Raw genomic sequence first — 21,071 nt, 5'->3', positions numbered from 1 at the left:
CCTTACAAGCCAGGGTGGACACCCATAGTCAAGGAACCGTTCAGTTTGGAAAACTCACCCTCACGTTCAACCTGAAGTCTGGCTGCCGTTCCTGGGACCCTTCTCATGAGTCTGTCGTAGCCTCATGCTGTCGGCCTGCAGTACCTGCGTTTATAGAGTGTCCTTCTGTCCGTCCTCATGGCACCTGCTAGCTTTTCTCCATCCTGTTGTCCAGCAGCAAGTCATAATCAGTTAGTAAGAAACTACTTCTCCTCGCCTCTAAGTCTTATTTGGCCAACTGGGTCGTGCAGTTAACGAGGGTGAGAGCTAGCTGACAGCTGCAGAAAGGGTTCAAGGTCATTCCCAGGGACTGGGCTTTCACTATGTACATACATGCCCTCCTCGGTCATCCTCATGCTTGCATATTACACTCTTAGAAATATTTCCTGAAAGGAGTACTAGGACTGCAAAAAAGATAGGGAGGCATATGCAAAGCCAGGCAAGACCCCACATCTTCTCCAGGGATGGCCAGTAGGGTGCCCAGCAACCTGCACATCAGCCTCTCTCTGCAGCCCCAGCAGGGGGTCAGATTAGATTTCGGAAGTGATGTGACTCTATGTCCCTTCCCAGTGGATGGCATGTGGTCCTGCTGGTCGCCCTGGTCAAAGTGCTCGGCGACGTGTGGAGGTGGACACTACATGAGGACACGCTCGTGCACAAACCCAGCCCCCGCCTACGGAGGGGACATCTGCCTGGGGCTGCACACGGAAGAGGCACTCTGCAACACGCAGCCCTGCCCCGGTAAGCGCCCCCTGCTGACTGGATCAAAACCCCAGGGTGATCGCCGAAAGTTCCCTGAGCTGCAAAGATGATGCTTCCATTTAAAAAGAGGAAAAAAGCAAGTTGCGTAGAAAAACATCTTATTTATACCATGAATAGTTCAGAAGGGATATTGAGAGCTCATTTTTTTCAACCTCCTTCCTTAAAATGAGGGTTAATCATCTCTTTCCACACATCCTTGGGCCCGGGTGAATGTCACACATCCTACTGAATCTTCCACCTTGGGGTGAAGTGACCAGAGCTGCTCATCTTTCAACCTCGACCCAGACTTGCACGTGGATCCCATGTGCTTCAGTGACAGTAAACATGGGAGAAAATGAATTTGACCCCCAAGAACAGCCTGCCTTGGGTGAACTGACCCTGCAGAGCTGTTTTCACGACAGGGGAGAAAGTACTTGGAGTAGCTTGAACCCCTTTCAGCATCCAGGCCTTTCTCGTTCCCGCACCATCATTTCTCTTGCCTGCACGCTGAGGCCTGTGGGACTTTTCCAGGGAAGCATTGAGCATAGTGTCCACACTGATAATGGCTCTGCCGACCACAGAAGGATCACGCGCTGCCCACAGATTAGCTTTGGGAATGACTCATCCAGTTACTTGAGAGCATTCAAAGAATGTGGGTTTTGGAAAATGTATTTTATTTATTTATTTTTATTTTTTATTTTATTGGCTTCTTTTAGGGCCGCACCTATGGCATATGGAGGATCCCAGGATAGGGGTCGAATCAGAGCTGTAGCCACCGGCCTGTGCCACAGCCACAGCAACGCGGGATGTAAGCTGCATCTGCGACCTACACCACAGCTCACCGCAACCTCGGATCCTTAACCCACTGAGCAAGGCCAGGGATCAAACCTGCAACCTCATGGTTCCTAGTCGGATGGGTTAACCACTGCGCCACGATGGGAACTCCTGGAAAATGTATTTTAAACACATTCTTTCTAATCAAAAGCATACACGTTCTTTTATTCATGCCCCCAGGTATTTTATTTACTGGTCTGGTCAAAAGACACGAGTCCACCTTATTTATGCCCAGACCCACAACATACATTTATGAAAAGTTCATGTATGTGAGCTGCCTGAGCTTCCGGGTCACTCGAACTTGGTGGGTATTGTTGCTGCATCTGCTCTCTTCTTCTGGCCGCTGCAGAGAGCTGGTCGGAGTGGTCAGACTGGTCCGAGTGTGATGTGTCTGGAGTCCAGATCCGCGTCCGCCAGTGCGTTCTTCTCTACCCCGTGGGCGGCCAGTGTTCCGGAAACACCACAGAGAGCCGGCCATGTGTTTTTGATTCCAATTTCATCCCAGGTAAGGGAGTGGGGATGCTGGTCAGGGCACACAAAATCATTTCCAACACTTCCAGAGGAAATGATTCATACATGGGAGTTTTATCTGGTTTTTGAGGTCCCGTTTGGGTGACGCAGAGATGATCCAATCAACTCTTGTGGTTTCAAGGTGACTATAGATTTGTAAACAACAGTGGCTGTAGACCTGAATTTAGGTCATGAGTTTGAAGATATCTTTAAGCACATTGTGTTCTACAATTTCATGATGACAATAGAAGAGTTTGTTCAAAAAATGACAATAAGGTATTTGGTTATTTTACCATTAGGTCAGTGCTTCGGCAATGCTGTGCGTATGTGTTTGCACAGAGAAGAAAGGGCCATTCTCTTCCTGCAACCTTAATATATTTGGGAAAATACATTATATACCCATCCGTGCTCTCCTCTTAGAGAAGAAGTTGGCCGGCCCCTTTGCTACAGGCTCTTCCATGCGAAATCGAGGTTCATAGTGAGAGTCACCTGTCACACGTTCTCATTAGGCATATGGTGCTAGACACTCATACACCATGTCCCACATGCCCAACACCTGCCTTAGGACTGTGAGGTGGACCACAGCAGAGACCAGCCTCTTACAAAGTAATAATAGGCCATACCTTGTTTTCTTCCATTTATGGAAAAGATGATAATTTCAGGAAAGTTACCTCATAAGGCGCCTCAATCTTCTGTGGTCCAGAAGTGCAAGAGTATTTATTGGTGGTGTTTCCTTATTAACCAGACATATTTTTCATTCTTATTATCAAAGGAAAAAAATCACATTTTGGGACTTCTGCAGTGGTGTTTATCCTCGGGGTTAAACGTTTAGGTGGCTCCCTCCCTGTATTGGCGCCCTACTCGTGGGTTTCGCCTGGGCCATGCCAGAGAGTGTGGATGGGCCCTGAGCAGACACATTGTTTGTTGCGGCAGTTTCCTCTGAGCTCTGGGGGAGCGGTCCCCCTCCCCAGGGAATAGGACACCCCTGGCTTTGATGAGACACAAGATCTGAGGCAGGAGCATCACAGGCAAATGCTGTGGGGTCCCACAGCTGGCAGAATACATTGTGACGGAACCTCAGCACATCCACCAGCCTCATTCTGAAACTAATGCCCAGGTTTCAGCAAAAGAGACCATAGTGTTGTCTCCCCCCTTTTGTGCTAATAAATCTCACCCCTTCACAGTCAAGGTGACCTTGACCAAATACATCTCTGGTTGGTTAACACAACAAAATATGTTTTTTAAAAATAATCAGGGGAGTTCTGTTGTGGCTCAGAAGTAGGTAATGAGCCTGACTAGGAACCATGAGGACACAGGTTCAATCCCTGGCCTCGATCAGTGGGTTAATAATTCGGCATTGCCATGACCTGTAGTGTTAGGTCACAGACATGGCTTGGATCTGGCAATGCTGCCCTAAAAAGACAGAAACAAAGCAAAACAAAAAATAATCAGACCTTTGGAAACTTTGACTCACAGGAAATTCAAAATCATGAGACATTTTGTAAATAAATCGTTAACCTGACTTTTCTTCCCAGCACTCATTACACATTGTGATTGAATTTTTGTTTTTCCAGAAGTATCAGTGGCGAGATCCAGCAGCATAGAAGAGAAAAGGTGTGGCGGTGAGTTCTTCTTTTTTAATTAATTTCTCATGTATTTGATGGTTTCCAATCATTTCTCTTCCCTTATGTGTCATATGATATTTCTGCTATTGGCCAAGAAAAATGGACATGAAACTCCTGTATCCAAACACTGTATTCTGGCACTATAAATATTAGGAGTTTGTATTTGATGCTTGGATCAGTGGTTCCCAGGGGGGATCCTTAGGGCAGCATCATCAGTGTCACCTCGGAACTTGATAGAAATGCAGATTCTCAGTTCCACCTCCAGCTGCAGAATCAGAACCTCTTTGCGGGACCCAACACTATGGGTTTTTTGGATTTTTTGGTTGGTCATTTTTGGCCACCCTGTGGCATGTGGAATTCATTGGGCCAGGGATCGGAGCCACAGTCTTGACCTACGGTGCACTGTGGCAACACCAGATCCCTAACCCACTGTGCTGGGCCAGGGATCAGTGGGAGCTCCCCCACACTCTGCCGTTTAATAAGCCCTGCAGGTGTTTCTGGCGGATGTGAGCTTTATGATCCAGCAGTATTAGTTACAGTTAGATTTCCCAGAGTAACACAGAATTCAACTATATTGTTTATATTTATAGTACACATCCATGGTAGTCAGCCTCCAATCTCCAATCTGCTGAAATGACAAATATGACAATTTTATTATGGGCAAAAGTTTCTACCTGTATCTCTAGAGGTATTTTTCAAACTTCCTTTTATCTTGAATGACAGAAATCACATTCTCTGGTTCAGATGAGATCCAGTGCGTCAGGTGGGATGGCCGTAGACCCCATTCTCTGGTTCAGATCCAGATGCTTTTGGACTTTCCCATCTATTTCAGTCCTGTCTGGATAGGAGGGCGGACTGTCCACTGATCAGAGCCCAGCCCTGGTCTGCCTTTGGTGATCAGAGCCAAGAGCCACAAACAAGACCAGCATCTTCTGTGTGTCGCCGATGGCTGTACTTAATCCATTCCTAGCATAATCCACCTCTCAGTGGGGAGTCTTATTCAGCTCAGTGCAACAGGCTTTGGTCTCTCCTTACCTTCCTAAGGAAGCTGCAGTTTTGTAGGTGTGTTTGAGAAAGGTAATGCTATTAAGAGTCTGCTATGTGGAGTTGTCATTATGGTTCAGCAGTAACGAACCCGACTAGGATCCATGAGGATGTGGGTTCAATCCCTGGCATCGCTCAGTGGGTTGAAGATCCAGCGTTGCCTTGAATTGTTGTGTAGGTCACAGACTCGACTTGGATATGGCATTGCTGTGGCTGTGGCATAGGCCAGTGGTTGTAGCTCAGATTCGACCCCTAGCCTGGAAACTTCCATGTGCCGTGGGTGTGGCCCTAAAAAAGCCAAAAAGCCAAAAGAAAAAAGAAAAAAAAAAGTATATTTATTTGATTAGTTGTGGCCCTACCAAAAAAAAAAAAAAAGAGTCTGGTACATTCTATCTGTTTTAGTTAGCCATCCGGTAAACTCCATTCGTTCTCTTATCTTTGCTGAGCACCACTCTGCCAGTTTTGTGAGGGTGCTGAGCTTACAGTGGGGACTCAAAGAGCTCCAGCCCCTCTGAAACCAGAAGTCACATCCTGAGAAGGGTGATGTCGGGTGCCTGACGTGGGTCAACTCAGTGAGTTCACAGGCTGCGCGCCCCCCCCCCCCCACCCCCGGCCCGGGATCCAGCTGCAAGATGAACGTGGGCTCATTCAGAGAAAAACAGTAGTGGCCGTAGTGTTTTTGCATCCGCCGCCACTATGTCCCAGACACTGCTTAAAATGACAAGAGGTGTATCCTATTTCGTCCTCCCAAAGAGCATGCATGGGGCTGCCACACCCCCCAGTTCTCTGCAGAAAACCTTGGAGCTAGAGAAGGTTTGGAGGTGAGCATATTTCCCATGACAGGTGAGTAATATGGGGCATAACTCCATGGCACCTGCACAGGGTCTGGAGGCCACTCTCCATATCTCTCTCTTCAGTGATGTTGCCATGACAAGCGGGTGAGGTTAAGCTGCTAATGGATGCTCTCCTGGCAGTTCTGGTCAATTCTGCCACAAATGGTCAGGTCAGTCTTCTCTGCCATGTGAGTGAGGTGACCAGGTTTCAGAGATTTTTAGAGAAGCAGAGCAACCACATCTTTTCACCTACCTTTTTTTGTTTGTTTTTGTCATTTGGCCTCCCCACAGCATATGGCGTTCCCGGGCCAGGGATCAGATCCAAGCCGAAGTTGTGACCTACCTATGCTGCCAGTGCAGCAACGAAGGATCCTTTAACGGAAGATGCCAGGCCAGGGTTGAACCCGTGTCCTAGCGCTGCAGATCGGTTGTGCCACAGCAGGAACTCCTACCTGCATCTTGTAAATGAGGACGTGAGGGTCACAGAGATAAGGTTCACACACACAGTTGAAGCGGGGCTGGGTTTGGATCCAGGCGCTGGGATCCCAGTGGGAGCTTCAGGCACCACAGGAAGAGTCGCAATGCTGAGCATCCCTAAGGATTGTGTCTAGGGTCCAGCGTAAGCAGAGTTTGTAGGGACTTCTGCTCTGAGGGAGGTCCAGGCAGCCCTCCCGGCCTAACACAGGTTCAAAACCACTTTCCCTGGCAGGCCTTCAACAAAACTTTAAAAATGAAAAAATAAAATAAAATAAAAGTGGAGTCCTTCCAAGGTCTTGGGCACCCACAAGGGCATAGCCAAAAAGCCCACTTCCATCCTGAAGTACAGCTTCTCCGTGTCTGAACCAGCTGGGCCAAAGTCTGCACCAAATCAAGCTTTGAGGTGCTACTGATTCAATCGTATACACTTTAATTACAATATTCAGGACTGATTTTTTAGCTCGTTAGGCAACTGACATTGACACAGCAGAGACGATGCCTAAAAAGTCAGATGAAGCTATTGCAGGGCTGAGGGGTAGAAAAGGGTTACTTAGCAAGGATGTTTGGGGATGTTGGGAGGACATCCTGGAGGTCTTTTTTCGGCTCGTTGAAAAATCAATCAAACTGCTTGCACAGAAAATCAGCCAGTTGGACCAACTGGTCTCTCCTCCAGCTTTACTGGCCAAAAACAAGAGCAAAGAGAATAGTCAAAGCAAAGAGCCACCCTAAGCACATTTAAAGAAGCTATAATGGGTATTAGTTTCCCCTTGGACAGAAAACTGCAGACCTATTGGAATGTTTCAACTCGGAGGGCTCATTTTTAGTTGCATGAGACGCAAAGACTGTATTGTCATCCTAAAGATGTCAGCTGGCCCCAGCCTTCCCCAGGCACCTGCAGGCATGATTCATTTGACTAATGACGAAGTATGTGCATGTGGAGAGAGTCCTACACCTTCCTGTGTTAAAATATAGTATGTTATCCATGCAGCCGAAGTTCTTTTTTCCGTACATGGCACTGACTCTGGGGAGCTCCAGTCGGCTAAAGTATGGAGAAAAGCCAACATGTGTGAAATCCTCCCTGGCCTGTCTCGAGAGCATCTTCAGGGTTACAGTCAAAGCTTCTAGTGGTCGCAGGTGAAAGGGCCCTTGGATGCTTTATCCAGCATCCCGGGTTGGGAGATGTCCAGTCCTCCAGTCACAATCCAAAAAGACCAAAGATTCACGGCTTCCTTTCGCTTTGCTAAACCAGGGACCAAATCATAGAGAGGTGAATGGTTGAGACAGCTGTCGGGCTGGGGGAAAACTTGTGGAATGTTCTAGTAGGGTCGTCCTGGGTTATTCAGCCCCAGGTGTCTGGTGCAGACACAAGAAGCTGCATTAGGAACCACTAGTTTGGATTCTCGGTGTGGATGAGCGTGTGTTGGTCACGAGGAGGCTCCCTCTCCGCGCGGCGTGCATCCACCAGGTGGAACAAGTGCATTTCCCAGGGCCCCAGACCACGGTGTCCAGGAGCAGCAAAGGGGCGCGGCTTAGTGGAAGACGCTTAGACGGTTTCGGGATGGATGAGGGATATGACGCCTCTGCTGCAAATCACACGTGAGGCAAAGGCAAATCAGAGGGTTCCCAGGGACGAGCCCAGGTGATTAAAGTGTAGGCATCCCAGGGCCTGGGTGCAGGGGACAACTCACAGGTCTCTCCCCGAGCACCCAGAGGACCTCCCCATGTGGTCCAGTGGGACTCACCCACACCCGCAGTGATGCCCAGCAAGCATCTTCAGTGGTCCCATTCAGATGCCGGTTGGACAGATATGGGGAGAAAGGGTGATACTGGCCCCCTGGTGCTGCACAGAGGGGACACCTTGGGAAAGAACCAGATCATCAGGCCTGGGCAGTGGAGACAGAAAGCTGGCAATCCTTATGCAACTGGTTAGCACTGCGGTGCCAAGCCAACGGAGAAAACATGAGGTCCTGTTTTCCTTTGCCTGATTTTCAATAATCTCAGCTTCACAGACAAAGTTCAGATGTTGTCCTTATTCCCTGAAAGGCTCAAAGCTTTGACTGGAAAGTGTTTTATCAACACACCATGAATATATATTTTTTCTCTCTCTCTCTTTTGTAGTTCTTTTTTAGAGATTAAGCAGCATTGGTTATGCTCCCTTGATGTCGCTCAAACCAATTCTATAGCAGAGACATAGGTCCATGTCAGCTCAGCTTTTCAACATTTTATATTTATAACTCAAAAAACATAAAGGTATGATTAAATAGGAAAAAACACTATAAAAATAGGAGGGTCATTTCACGACCTTTACAAGTTCATATTCCTTTGCCACAAATCCTTTATTTCTTTGGAGTAAGCCATTTTCTTTATAAGAAAGAAATGCAGAGTTCCCATCATGGCTCAATGGTTAATGAACCTGACTAGTATCCATGAGGACACCAGTGTGATCCCTGGCCTTGCTCGGTGGGTTAAGGATCTGGCTGCGGTGCAGGTCGCAAATGTGACACAGATCCCACATCGCTGTGGCTGTGGTGTAGACCAGCAGCTACAGCTCTGATTTGACCCCTAGCCTGGGAACCTCTATAGGCAGCCCTAAAAAGACAAAGGACCAAAAAAAGAGGAAAAGAAAAGAAACGCAATGGGAGTGAAGAAAAGTGGGACAGTAATATTTACAACGTGCACACACTGCATCTAAGAGCACAGAATTTCACTGGGAAAAGCACAGTTTTCCTCTAGGAAAGAAAAAAATAGACTTATTCTTGTATACCCTTTTGCACTTTCTAATGTTATGCAATGTGTGTCTATCCATATTCAAAAAATGCAATGGAAACCTAAGAATGACATATTGGAACACATTTTGAAATAAAATGAAATGATAAAGGAGAGGAGGCAATAGCCCGGCTTGCGGATGAGCAGTGATGGAAGAGCAATAAAGGCATCCTCCATGGTCCTGGGACACAGTCCCGCTGCAGGCAGGAAACCTCAGCTTGTTAGGAACATGGAAAACGTGTTCCCTAGGGAGTTCCTTGTGGCTCAGCCCCTTAAGAACCCGACTAGTATCCAGGAGGACGTGGGTTCGATCCTGGCCTCGCTCAGTGGGTTAGAGATCTGGCGTTGCTGTGGCTGTGGTGTAGGCTGGCAGCTGCAGCTCCAATTGAACTCCTAGCCTGGGAATTTCCATGTGCTGCAGGTGTGGCCCCAAAAAGCCAAAAAAGAAAAAAAAAGGAAAAAAAAAAGAAAACATGTTCCCTAGACCGTGGATCATGCTGCACTTGAAGCAGAAGAACAGTCTCATTCAAGCCTTTAAAAAACTGTCTCTGTTAAAGTATGAAGGTGATTGTTTGAACCTATTCAAAAAGTAGGTTATCCTCCGTAAGGGCCCTGACTTAAACTGTAGCCGGGGCTCACTGCAGAGAAATGTCTTGCTCAGGACATTGTACAGGGTCCTGGGATTCCCTGCGTTTGGGAATGGATGCGGGGCTTTCTGCCGTGTCCTCCTCTTTCCTTTGAGCTGTGGCGGAGAGGGCTCTTGACCAGGGCCCCCCGTGGTCCTGTCTCCGCAGAGTTCAGCGTGTTCCACATGATTGCCGTGGGGCTGAGCAGCTCCATCCTGGGCTGCCTTCTTACGCTGCTCGTCTACACCTACTGCCAGCGGTACCAGCAGCAGTCCCATGACGCCACCGTCATCCACCCCGTTGCGCCCGCCCCTCTCAACACCAGCATAACCAACCACATCAACAAACTGGACAAGTATGACTCAGTGGAGGCCATCAAGGTAAGGGATCAGCGGCCACCCCTGCAGCCAGGTGTGCAGAGAAGGTCGGTGCACCCCTGGGGTTGTTGGTGGCATGGGTGGTAGGGTGGGGACAAGATAAAGGGCTCCGTTTATGATGAATGGCCTTTGGAGCTTTGCTGTGCCTTGGAAAAGGTGGCTTCTCAGAATGGGAATTAGGTTGAAAGTGGGTCATGGAAATAGCAACATAGAAAATGCTGGAAAACAGGGTCACTGGTCACCGGCCACTGCTGCCCTTGCTGTGCCTCCGCATCCAAGCAGGGCTGGCACAAAGAGAAGCCCTCCACGCTCAGGACCTGCACTCGCTGGGCAGCGGAATGAGGACCAGTCGCTTGGTCAGAGGACATACAGGTCCCTTGCAGGGATCACCAGGGCGGCGTTATAAAGACAATCTTCAACTAATTTTCAAGCGTATTTCCTTATTTAGGGTCACACCCATGGCATATTGGAAGTTTCCAGGCCAAGGGTCATTGGTGCTACAGCTGCCAGCCTACACCACAGCCACAGAAAAGCTGGATCTAAGCCACATCTGCGACCTCTGCTGCAGCTTGTAGCAACACTGGATCCTTAAACCCACTGAGCAATGCTAGGGATCGAACCCACACTAGTCAGATTCTTCACCTGCTGAAGCACAGCGGGAATTCCTCAAGCCTATTTCAAATGCATTTCCTGCATTTAATCAAAAAAGTTCCTGCAAAATCCCTCATCAGTGTACCATGGCAGTCAGAAAGCTGCTTAAATACCTACTCAGGGAGTTCCCATTGTGGCTTAGCAGGAAAGATCCTGACTAGTATCCATGAGGACACAGGTTCAATCCCTGGCCCCGCTCAGTGAGTTAAGGATCCAGTGTTTTGGTGCACTGCGGTATAGGTCGCAGGCATGGCCTCAGATCCCACGTCGCTGAGGCTGTGGTATAGGCCAGCTGCTGCAGCTCCGATTCAACCCTTAGCCTGGGACCCCTCCATCTGCTGCAGGCATGGCCCTGAAAAGGAAGGAGGAAAAATTTACTTAGTTATAAATGCTAATATTCAAAGTGTTTGTGAATTTGAAATCACTGGTTTTAGGTCTCCAGGAGCTTTCAATTTAGGTTTTCTAATTCTTGGAAACTTCCTGACTCAAGTTCAAAAGTAGAGTAAAATTCACAAATAGACTGGTATGAAAACCTACCTCATTCTAGTTACAAGGCAAGTCCTCATCAAAGCAAATGATGTGAGAGACAAGGAAGTGAGAAAACTCATTTTTCAATAATGAGCCTTACAAGAGAACTCAAATTCAGCATACAGCTGGCCCTTGAACTGTGCAGGTCCACTGATGTGGAGTTTTTTTCAGTATTAAATGTGACAATACTACATGTCAGGGGGTCGTTTGAATCCAGGATGCAATACTGCAGATACAGAGGAAGTTCCAATCTGGAAGAAGCAGGGAAATGGAGGGCTGACTATAAGTTATACTTATTTTTTGACTTCAAGGAGGGTTGACACCACTAACACCTGCATTGCTCAAAGGTCAACTGTAATTCTCTCTCTTTCTCTCTCTCTCTCTATTTTTTTTTCCTTGTCTTTTTAGGGCCACACCCACAGCATATGTAAATTCCCAAGCTAGGGGTCGAATCAGAGCTTCACCTGCCAGCCTACGCTACAGCCACAGCAATGCAGGATCTGAGCCACATCTGCAGCCTACACCATAGCTCATGGCAATGCCAGATCCTTAACCCACTGAGCAAGACCAGGGATCGAACCCACATCCTCAGGGACACTGGTTGGATTGGTTACCACTGAGCCATGATGGGAACTCCTGTATTGTCTCCTAGTTGTATTCTTTTTCTGAAATATTTATTGAGAATTCTTAAATCTTCTATTTTATTTCAATTTTTTATAGGCATTTAACAAAAACAACTTGATCCTGGAGGAAAGAAACAAATATTTCAACCCACATCTCACTGGGAAGACCTATTCCAACGCCTACTTCACAGATCTCAATAACTATGATGAGTACTAAGAGCTCTTCTATTTTTGGCTTCTTGTAATTCCCCAGTTCCTCGAGGCCTGCTCTCCACGCCTGCCCATGTCTCCAACACTTCAGAGATGGAGTTTGGAAACATTCCAAGTGCATTTCAAGCCACACGTATCCCATCGCTGCCAAAAACGCTCGTCCTTAAAAGCAACAAATCGTCTAAATATGGCATCATGAAAATCTGTTCTACAATTCTCCGTCATTGTTTAATGAGCCATGGTGTGAAATTTCTTAATTGTGTTGAGTCCATTTTTCTAACGAGTCAGTTGTTTTCTTGAGCTTTTTTGTAAATGCACCACCCACATTGGAAGGAGTCTTTAGAAATATGAACATCCTCTTGCTCATGAGTGCAAATCTTCATGATGATATAATTCAAGAAAATCGGCACTTTATGTGAGAGCCCACCCCCCAACCTCCACCTGGTTTATAATATTGATAAAATGAAGAATATGAATGTGGCCGTACAAAGACTCACCATGGAGCTCCATCTTCTCGGTCTGGATTATCCTGTGTGTGTTTGGACCTGGAATGATTTTTGCCTGAGGACACCGGAGATTCAACTTGGCTTGCAGAGGTGATGGTGTGGAGGGTGAGGTGCCCGCCCTTGGTCTTGACGCGGTCACTGTGTTTTCTCTGGGGGAGGGGAGTGTTAAGGGCAGAGGTACAGACTCCGTGAAGGGGGCACGTGGTCTACAGATTCCTGTGAAGCCAGCCTTATTCTGACGTATGGATGTCATGACATTTCAGGGAGCTCCTTGCCACGTGGTTGGTTTGGAAGCCCACCTCTCTGGTCCAGAGTAGCATCCCCAAGAAACACTCCATAAAATAACCACTTGTTTAGCATTTGGATAATAGACTCTACACCTGTCCTTTCTCTGCAAAGAAGAATCTTGAACATTCATGATGCCAATGAAGAAAGTCTTGAAAGGACTGAAATAGAATTGAAAACAACTTTTTTTTTTTTTCCATGTTATGGAAAGTTTTGAAAGAACTGACGTTTAATGAAAAGCAACTTTTTTTTTTTTAATTTTACATTGCCCTGATAGAACTCCTGTATGGCAGTCAGCCTCTAACAACAGCATTGATGATGTGCAAAGTTGGCTTTCTGCAGCTCATTGCTGTACCTATTGAAATGCTCCCCATGGAGTTCCCCTCGTGGCCCAGTGGTTAACGAATCCAACTAGGAACCATGAGGTTGCGGGTTCGATCCCTGCCTTTGCTCAGTGGGTTAAGGATCCAGCGTTGCCGTGATCTGTGGTGTAGGTTGCAGACGAGGCTCGGATCCCGAGTGGCTGTGGCTCTGGCGTAGGCCGGCGGCTACAGCTCCGATTAGGCCCCTAGCCTGGGAACCTCCATATGCTGCGGGAGTGGCCCAAGAAATGGCAAAAAGACAAAAACAGGAAAAAAAAATGAAATGCTCCCCATGTACCAAGCTGTCATTTGCTGCCTCCAGGTCAGGTGAGGAGATGTTTGGCTCTGGTGCCTTTTGTTTTTTTATCTCAGTGCTGCCTTCCCATCCACCCACTCCCCCTTCTCCCTGCATGGGGGCAACAGCATTTCCAGAAGTACCTTGAGAAATCAGGGTGTCCGGTTTTTAATGATCCCTGTAGTTCTGAGCTTCAATCATTCATCAGCATTTCAGAGGTGTTATGATACTATTTGGTGGTGTCCCCAGAAGAAGAAAAAATAAAACAGGATAGGGAGTTCCCATCGTGGCTTAATAGAAACGAATCTAAGATCCACAAGGATCCCTGGCCTTGTTCAGTGGGTTAAGGATCCAGCTTTGCCCTGAGCTTTGGTGTAGGTTGCAGACTCTTCTCGGGTCCTGCAATGCTGTGGCTGTGGCATAGGCCAGTGGCTACAGCTCCGATTCAACCCCTAGCCTGGGAACTTCCCTATACCATGGATGCAGCCCTAAAAAGCAAAAAAAAAAAAGGATAGATTACTCACAAAAAAAACCTGATACATAACATATGGCAGTTAGGTGAATAATTACTGAAAGTTAGAACAAGATTAAAACTGTTCATTTGATGCCTCTGGGTGCTGTGACAAAGGCCTGGGTGGACATTCAAACATGTTCTTATTGATAAAATGAAGCTTCAGATCTCTGAAAACATATACTATGGGCCTTGAGGAACACGGACTTTTTAGCATACATGTTTTTACCTATTCAACTTAAAGAAACTGAAAAATCCTTTCTTTAGAAATGAGTGTTGTTGTGTTCAAAATATTCTCATATACCCAGATTTTCAGAAACGGCTCTACTAAAATTCATGCTGAAATTGCAAGTGGGATCTGAGAGGTCTGAGAGATTTCAAATGAATGGTGTTCCAGGTCTTTCCATCGGGGAGGTTAAGATATATACCCCACATTCCTTTGTATGCTGAGTGAGCGTGCTCTGTCTCCATGCAGAGTCCACACTTAGGAGGTGAATGTAGCCAGGACGTTTTCTCATTGTTCTTAGGTTGGATTTTCATTGGATGCTGCTACCTGCCTCATCACTTTCCTGTAAGAAAAATGCCCTTACTGTGTAGCACATTTTAGCTGTTGTCTTAATTCCTCTCCTGCAACACTTTCTAAATTTAAATGGTCATTCTATTTTCCCTAAGAGAAAGAATACTGACATTTCAAAACAGCATTACTGGATTTGATGGGAAATGCTTTTTAAATGACATCCAAGTTGATCTTTAATCAGTCTATGCAATAACCAGGGAAAACACCCTCCCCCATAACAGAATTTTCATGTTATTCATTATGTAAACCTTTACGATTATCGCTGCAAAGAAATTCACTCATTTTTGTTCCCTAACACTCTATTCAAAAGAAAATTGTTCTGCTCTCTCCCCCCTCCATCCCTCTCACTTATTTTACAGGATATCAATTGGTTTAGAATAGTTTTAGCTGTTATCTAAGTATTTTGACAAGCTATGTAGTAACTTCTGTTTTCCCATCACTGTGGAGCTATTGCTTATGTGTCCATGCCTCCCCCCATTAAGCGTCCATGTGATGAGGTTTCACGGGGGTATCTGCCCACTTCTGCTGGAACCTCCTTCTTACAGCAGCCCTTCCTTAGGCTGTGATGGTTGGGATTCCTGCCAACGTTTGTCCCATTTTTCTGTGTGATTTCTTCATTCTCTTTTTACCTTTGTTCTTTTCCTTCCCTTTTTCCCTTCCTTCTTTTTCTTTCTCTCTCTCTCTTTCTTTTTCTTTCTCTTTTTCTTTCTTTTTCTTTCTCTCTTTTTCTTCCTCTCTCTTTTTGTCTTTCTGGTAGAAGAAGCACAACTAGAGACTAATACTTTTAATTTGCATCTCTCTGAGCTTAACATCAAGTGACATTAATCACAGTGTAATGTCTAAGGTTATTTCTGGAGACAGTTGAAGTTTGGCTGGTGTCCATTAGGAAACTGGCTTTAGTCTCACATTTAAATTCTTTGGACGTGATTCCCAGTGTCCAGTGTTTTCTCCAGACTAGACTAGTCACTGTCTACTAGCCTCCCTACAGTGCCACAGAATCCTTGCAGGAGGCCTCCCCAAAATAGTGCTGGTTGATGGTGTTGATGACACTGAGGACTGTGTCACTCAAAAGACATGGACTCCGTGGACTCTGGGGGTGCAGGATCAGGCTCTGCTACGTAAAGACCCAGTGTCCCCCAGATTCGGGCCTTTCCTTACCTGGTTGTCTGACTCCCTTTAGGCTTATTTCTGTGCTGCCGCCCCTGGAAAGTAATGGGAGGGAGGATTTGAACCTTGCTTTTCCTTCGGGAACATTTCCATAAGCCTGTATTTTGTCACTAGAATTGGCATTAACACTGGGGAAAGGAGTTCCCGTCGGTGGCTCAGTGGTTAACGAATCTGACTAGGAACCATGAGGTTGTGGGTTTGATCCCTGGCCTTGCTCAGTGGGTTAAGGATCTGGTGTTGCCGTGGTCTGTGGTGTAGGTTGCAGACATGGCTCTCGGATCCCGCGTTGCTGTGGCTCTGGCGTAGGCCAGCAGATACAGCTCCAATTTGACCGCTAGCCTGGGAATGTCCATATGCTGCAGGAGCGGCCCAAGAAATGGCAAAAACAAACAAACAAACAAAAAAACACTAGGGAAAAAGAGGGTGGGCAGATGCTAAGGGAACTGGGAGCAGTAAAGCGTGAGTGTGTGGGCGTCTCTGCCACGGAGAAGCCTCTGTCCCCAGGAAGGGTCAGCCCACGGGGTGGGCATGAACCAGGGGTCTGGCCCCACTGACTCACCAGTGATGCCAAAGAAGAAGGAAGAGAATGTGGGAGGTGACCTTGAAAAGAAGGGCCCGTGGCCACTCCCAGCCAAGCATTATGGACTGTCCCCAGACCTATGATGGGCAGGCACAGTCCCCTGGGTCTGACCCCTGGATGCTCCGGGATCGACTACCCAGAGTGCAGGCGAAGGTGCCCGTTTCCTTATTTATCTGCAAAAGGGTGAAATTCACAGGAATCAAAGCCTGTGTAGAGAGTGTTCCCACTGGGGTCTTTGGTTGAATTAGTGGGTCAGATGCCTTCAAAGCCTCAGCAGGGGAACCCCAGGTCCCCAGAGGCTCTGGAGGGGGCATGTTAAGAGTGCAGGGCAGATCAAAGGAGGTTTGGTTTAAAAATGTATCAAGTCTGCCCTCAGCTCATCACTTTGGGCAAACACTTCCTTAATGCACAGTGGAGGGGCAGCCTCCTTAGTGTTTGAATTTGCAAATATCCTGATGCTTCTTTATGACATTTTCCTCGATTTTCGAACAAATCACAAAGGTTTCCCTGACCCTGTCAAACCACTTTCAGTATTGACTTTGCCCTGTGGTCCTCAACTTTCTTTAGCCCCAGGATGTGTTTTATATTTCAGTGGGGTTTTCTTGTGGCATTTAGAGGTAACCAAACCGAATTCAGTCTTTATGTTTCAAAAGATGACTCTGGGGCACCTGGCCAGAGGCAACAGGTAGCAGTGGTGAATGCCTTGCACTGAGTCTGCCTCAGAGCCGCTGCTCTGCAGGTGGCAGCACTGTGCTTGAATCCCACAACTCCAATAATCATTGTCCTCGAAGGCAGGGAATGAAAACAATAACCTTAAATGTCTTCATATGCAAACTCTCTGCTTTTTTTTTTTTTTTTTTGGCTGCTCTGCAGCACATGGATGCTTCCAGGCCAGGGATCAGATCAGAGCTGCAATAGTGACCTATATGACAGCTGCATCGACATCTTTTACCCACTGTGCCAGGCTGGGGATTGAACCTGTGTCCTGAGCCACCACTGATCCCATTGCGCCACAGTGGGAACTCCAGCTCTTTTTTTTTTAAGATGATAGAAATTGGAGTTCACAGATCTCACTGGCCATACCCAGAATATTCTTTCCTTCTAAGCTATTATTTCATAATTCATGTTGACTTGGTAATGTATGTTGACATGACATTACCCAAATGGATTACCTCTGATTTTCTATTATCAGACGCTAGAAAGCCTTTCTGACCCTCTGTTTCTCTGATCAGTGTTTTGAAATGGGGAAACAGAGAGTTAGATCTGTATTGGCCCGAGAAATGTACAAAAGGGAATGCCAAATATTTCACAGTGTGTTACTACGTAAGATGAAATATTAGGAGACCAGGAATTTATTTCTGCTGTTCTTTCCCAGTGAGGTCATTAATAATAATTGATTTAAATATGTCTTATAACTCTATAAATATAGAACCAAGGCCTTCTGGTCATCTATTCTGATAACATGATAAAACACAAACAAATATATTGCTTTAATCCTTGCCTCTTTCCTTTTGAAGGAATTGAAAAGTAATGAACCAGATGTGAAGTTGAACTGTTAGCAGAGATTTTTCTATCCCACACTCCTTTTTTATGGATTTATGTTAAAGATGCATTATGGATATTTTTGAAGAGATGGATCAGGGTGGGTTTTTTTAATGGTCATAGGTTGTATCATCAAAAATGTGGTACAGGGGGAAAAATGTAATTGTAATGTATACATGTAAGGATAACCTGACCCCCTTGCTGTACAGTGGGAAAATAAAAAAAAAAAAATGTGGTACATATTACAGAAATATTAAGAGTGGGAACCTATTCTCTTTTGAAAATATGTTCACATTGCAAAAGGTCTAAGAGCATCATCAAAACCAAAATCACCGTGACCCAAATGCACTGTTCCCAGGTAAAGCGCTCTCATGTAGCATTTTCAAAAGACCACATTAGCTCTGCCAGGAAAAATCAATCAAGCTTGTTACCCGTGACCAGATTCCGTGCCAATCCTCATTCAGGCAAACAAATTTTACTTCGACAGCATGATAATGGTAACTAGTCAAAGATACTTTAAGACATGAAAGAAATAGAGATTTAAAAAAAATACACTCAATGGCATTCCTTAAACTAAAATTCCTCCCGCCTTTTCCTTCCTCAGAAATCTGAGGCCAGCCATTCAAACACTGTCCTGTTCTTTCTCAGCTTTTTAGCAACTTAATGCCAAATGGCCCAAATAGTAGATATTCGAAATGGTCCACGTGTTAGATAAATACAAGCTGGGAGTAAAATCTGCTCCAGAAAATCCAAACTATCTTTCTATCATGTTCCTAAGAAGAGAGCATCATTAGTAAGTGAAGGTAGTTTAATTTCCTATAAAAACTTGCCAGTGCCTTGTTTAAGACGATGATGGATCATTTCCTTTGGATATTATTGGTTCAAAGCATAGGACTGATTGGCTATACTTTGAAGAAAATCTTTCTTCCCTGCCTCTGGAACTCAGGAACAGAAAATGAACAAATAGCACGTCATCATCAGATGTGATTTTTGACCCCACTGGGGCTGTGGTACCAGAATGGGTGCCATGGTGTCTTCAGAATTTAGGTCAACCAACTCCCAGCCTTCCAGAAACTGACACGGCTTTAATTTTACACTTTGCAAAAATAAATACAAACAAACAACCTTAGTGCTTGTTCTGTAGTCGCACTGTCAGTGGGCTGCCTCTAGCAGTTAGAGGGTTTTGTTGATGTCCCTCTCCAGGCATGTCTGTAGGCAAGGAGCATCATTTGCAGGCTGGTCATGACTGGTACAGCGCCAACGGATGGATGAGAACTTCTGGGAATATTGCCTGCTGTTTGTCTGTCTGAAGTCAGTGGCAAAACTGCATCCCAAGTTCATGAAGTTGTCACTCAGTTTGGGTTAAGAAAGCCAGTAGTGTTTTCTCTGCTAACGTGGATAGCTCTTCCCCTGTAATGTGACTTGGCCAAAATCGAACTTGAACTTCCACACTTTGAAAGAAAGCACAGTATGAACCTTAACATAAGCATCTACATTTACCACTAAAAGTCTATACATCCTGGGCAGAAAAAGGCACAAACTTGGTCCAAGGTAGGATTCTTCAAAAGCATCTAACTAAACTTGCGTGTTATGCCACTGGATGTGACTTTTGAAGACGTTATGAATTGTTCAATGCCTCCTTTGTGTTAATTTGCTGTTGCTGTTTTGTGATACAAAATAAACTTATCCGGGATTGTTTCTTCTTCTTCTTTTTTTTTTTTTTTTTTTTTTCACTGAACCTTCTCCAAAGCCACCTTGAACCCTTGGTAAACTTACAGAAAGTTACTGACCTTGAAATTATTTTTTTAAAGGCAATATATATTCATCATAATGAGCTTTTTTAGAACGAGGTAGCACTGTCTCCCCTAACACGAGTTTTAGGTTGCCCTGTTGGAAGGCTTGTGGGATTCTGGGTATCCTCCCTCCCTCAGGACTGTTGGGTGTACCACACTATTTTTCAGTCTTTACATTTGACTTTCAAGGCTTCCTTGGAAAGCTAGTTGTTAGAAGTATGAAATGCAGGTTTCCAGGGGTCTCCACTGTACCCTTTCCTGTTCATCAGTTCCCTGGTCTTCAAGGCTCACGTGGGAGCTCTCCAGGTCTACTCTCAGTTGTCGGACGACACCCAACAGATAACGTTGTTTTCAAAATCGGTTTCAGCCCCCAGTCCTGGCACCACAGGGAGCTCATGGCCTGCTGCCTGGGATCGAGTGATGGAAGTTCAGGGGAGGGGGGACGGGGAGGTCACCCAGCCCATCAGCAGAAACCCTTTCTCCCCTGCTCTCAATGCTGGGGAAATCCAGCGTTTTTATGAGGGAAAATGAGTTGTTATTACAGACGTGAACGTGTCCCACTCACTCACTGCTCCTGGCGAATTCCATGTCTAGAACCCAAACCTCTTCATCTCTTTTAAAGAATAAACTCATGAAGAATGATCCCAAGTGCTGCCAACAGTCCAGCAAGCTTCCTTTCACCGCAGCCCCATTTGGGGAGACAAAATAAGAGAATCCTGACGATGTACAGTAAAAATTGTATTATATTTTTTGTACTTATGTTTTATGTAAATAGTTTGTCTCATTCAATTGTACGTGAGCATTGAAATAAATCCTGCCACTTAGGAAACAATTTGGCATGTTTCTTTGCATAACCTCAGAGTCCCCTGCGTTCCCAGGCATGCAGAGGAGCCATCTCTATCAAAGGAGAGCATTTAATCAGAGTGAGACTGCAGGCAGCCTCCTGGGTACACCCCACACTGTGCTCCTGTGTGGTCAGATGCCATGGCCTCTTGTATGGAGGCCAAGACCGGATCAACCAGCTTCCTGATGACTCTGATGTCATAAACAACTTTTACAAACATTTCTATGGGTGATAGGAAAGTGTGCCGTGGAAAACCTATCAGGTTTTTTTCATTTACAAGGTGTTGGTATCCTGTACCCTTCATGATCGGTTTATATTTATAATAGGCTGATCTTCTCTACAGAAAATATGGTCCATTCTTCCTTGCATAAAATGAGGGTTTTTTCCTAGAATGAATTGCTTACTACCAGTCAGCACAGTAACTTAGCTAGAAGAGCCTGAAGTCCATATTTCAATATTATGATCCCATAAAATCTCCCTCTCTCTCTCCATATGTGTGTGTTTAGATATACACACATGTATGCATATAAACATATATACATCAAATATATATAAATATGTGTATAATTTCACATGTATTTAATGTACAATTGACCAAAAATTAATTTAATATTTTAGACACTAAAATTAACATAATAAAATAAAACTACACAAATATGAATGAATGAAGCATGTTATAATGTTTAAACTTCTTTTAACCCCAACTAATGGAATATGAATTTTTA

At 45.5% G+C, this 21,071-nt stretch overlaps 1 protein-coding gene across 2 annotated transcripts in view; it reads left to right on the top strand.

Moving 5' to 3' along the window:
• Positions 1-13,828, top strand: part of SEMA5A (semaphorin 5A) — a 525,937-nt gene extending 512,109 nt beyond the window's left edge. For both annotated transcript variants that reach the window (XM_047769187.1, XM_047769155.1), the window contains 5 exons: positions 610-780; positions 1,964-2,119; positions 3,699-3,746; positions 9,664-9,875; positions 11,772-13,828. In XM_047769187.1, the coding sequence (XP_047625143.1) occupies positions 610-780; positions 1,964-2,119; positions 3,699-3,746; positions 9,664-9,875; positions 11,772-11,891 (707 nt within the window). In that variant the 3' untranslated portion in view covers positions 11,892-13,828. The remainder of the gene's footprint in view (positions 1-609; positions 781-1,963; positions 2,120-3,698; positions 3,747-9,663; positions 9,876-11,771) is intronic.
• Positions 13,829-21,071: the final 7,243 nt, after the last annotated feature.

This window comes from Phacochoerus africanus, chromosome 1, assembly GCF_016906955.1.
Source record: "Phacochoerus africanus isolate WHEZ1 chromosome 1, ROS_Pafr_v1, whole genome shotgun sequence".
Lineage (NCBI taxonomy): Eukaryota > Metazoa > Chordata > Mammalia > Artiodactyla > Suidae > Phacochoerus > Phacochoerus africanus.
Note: the sequence above shows the minus strand (reverse complement) of the source record. Positions and strands in the feature narration are given on the sequence as shown.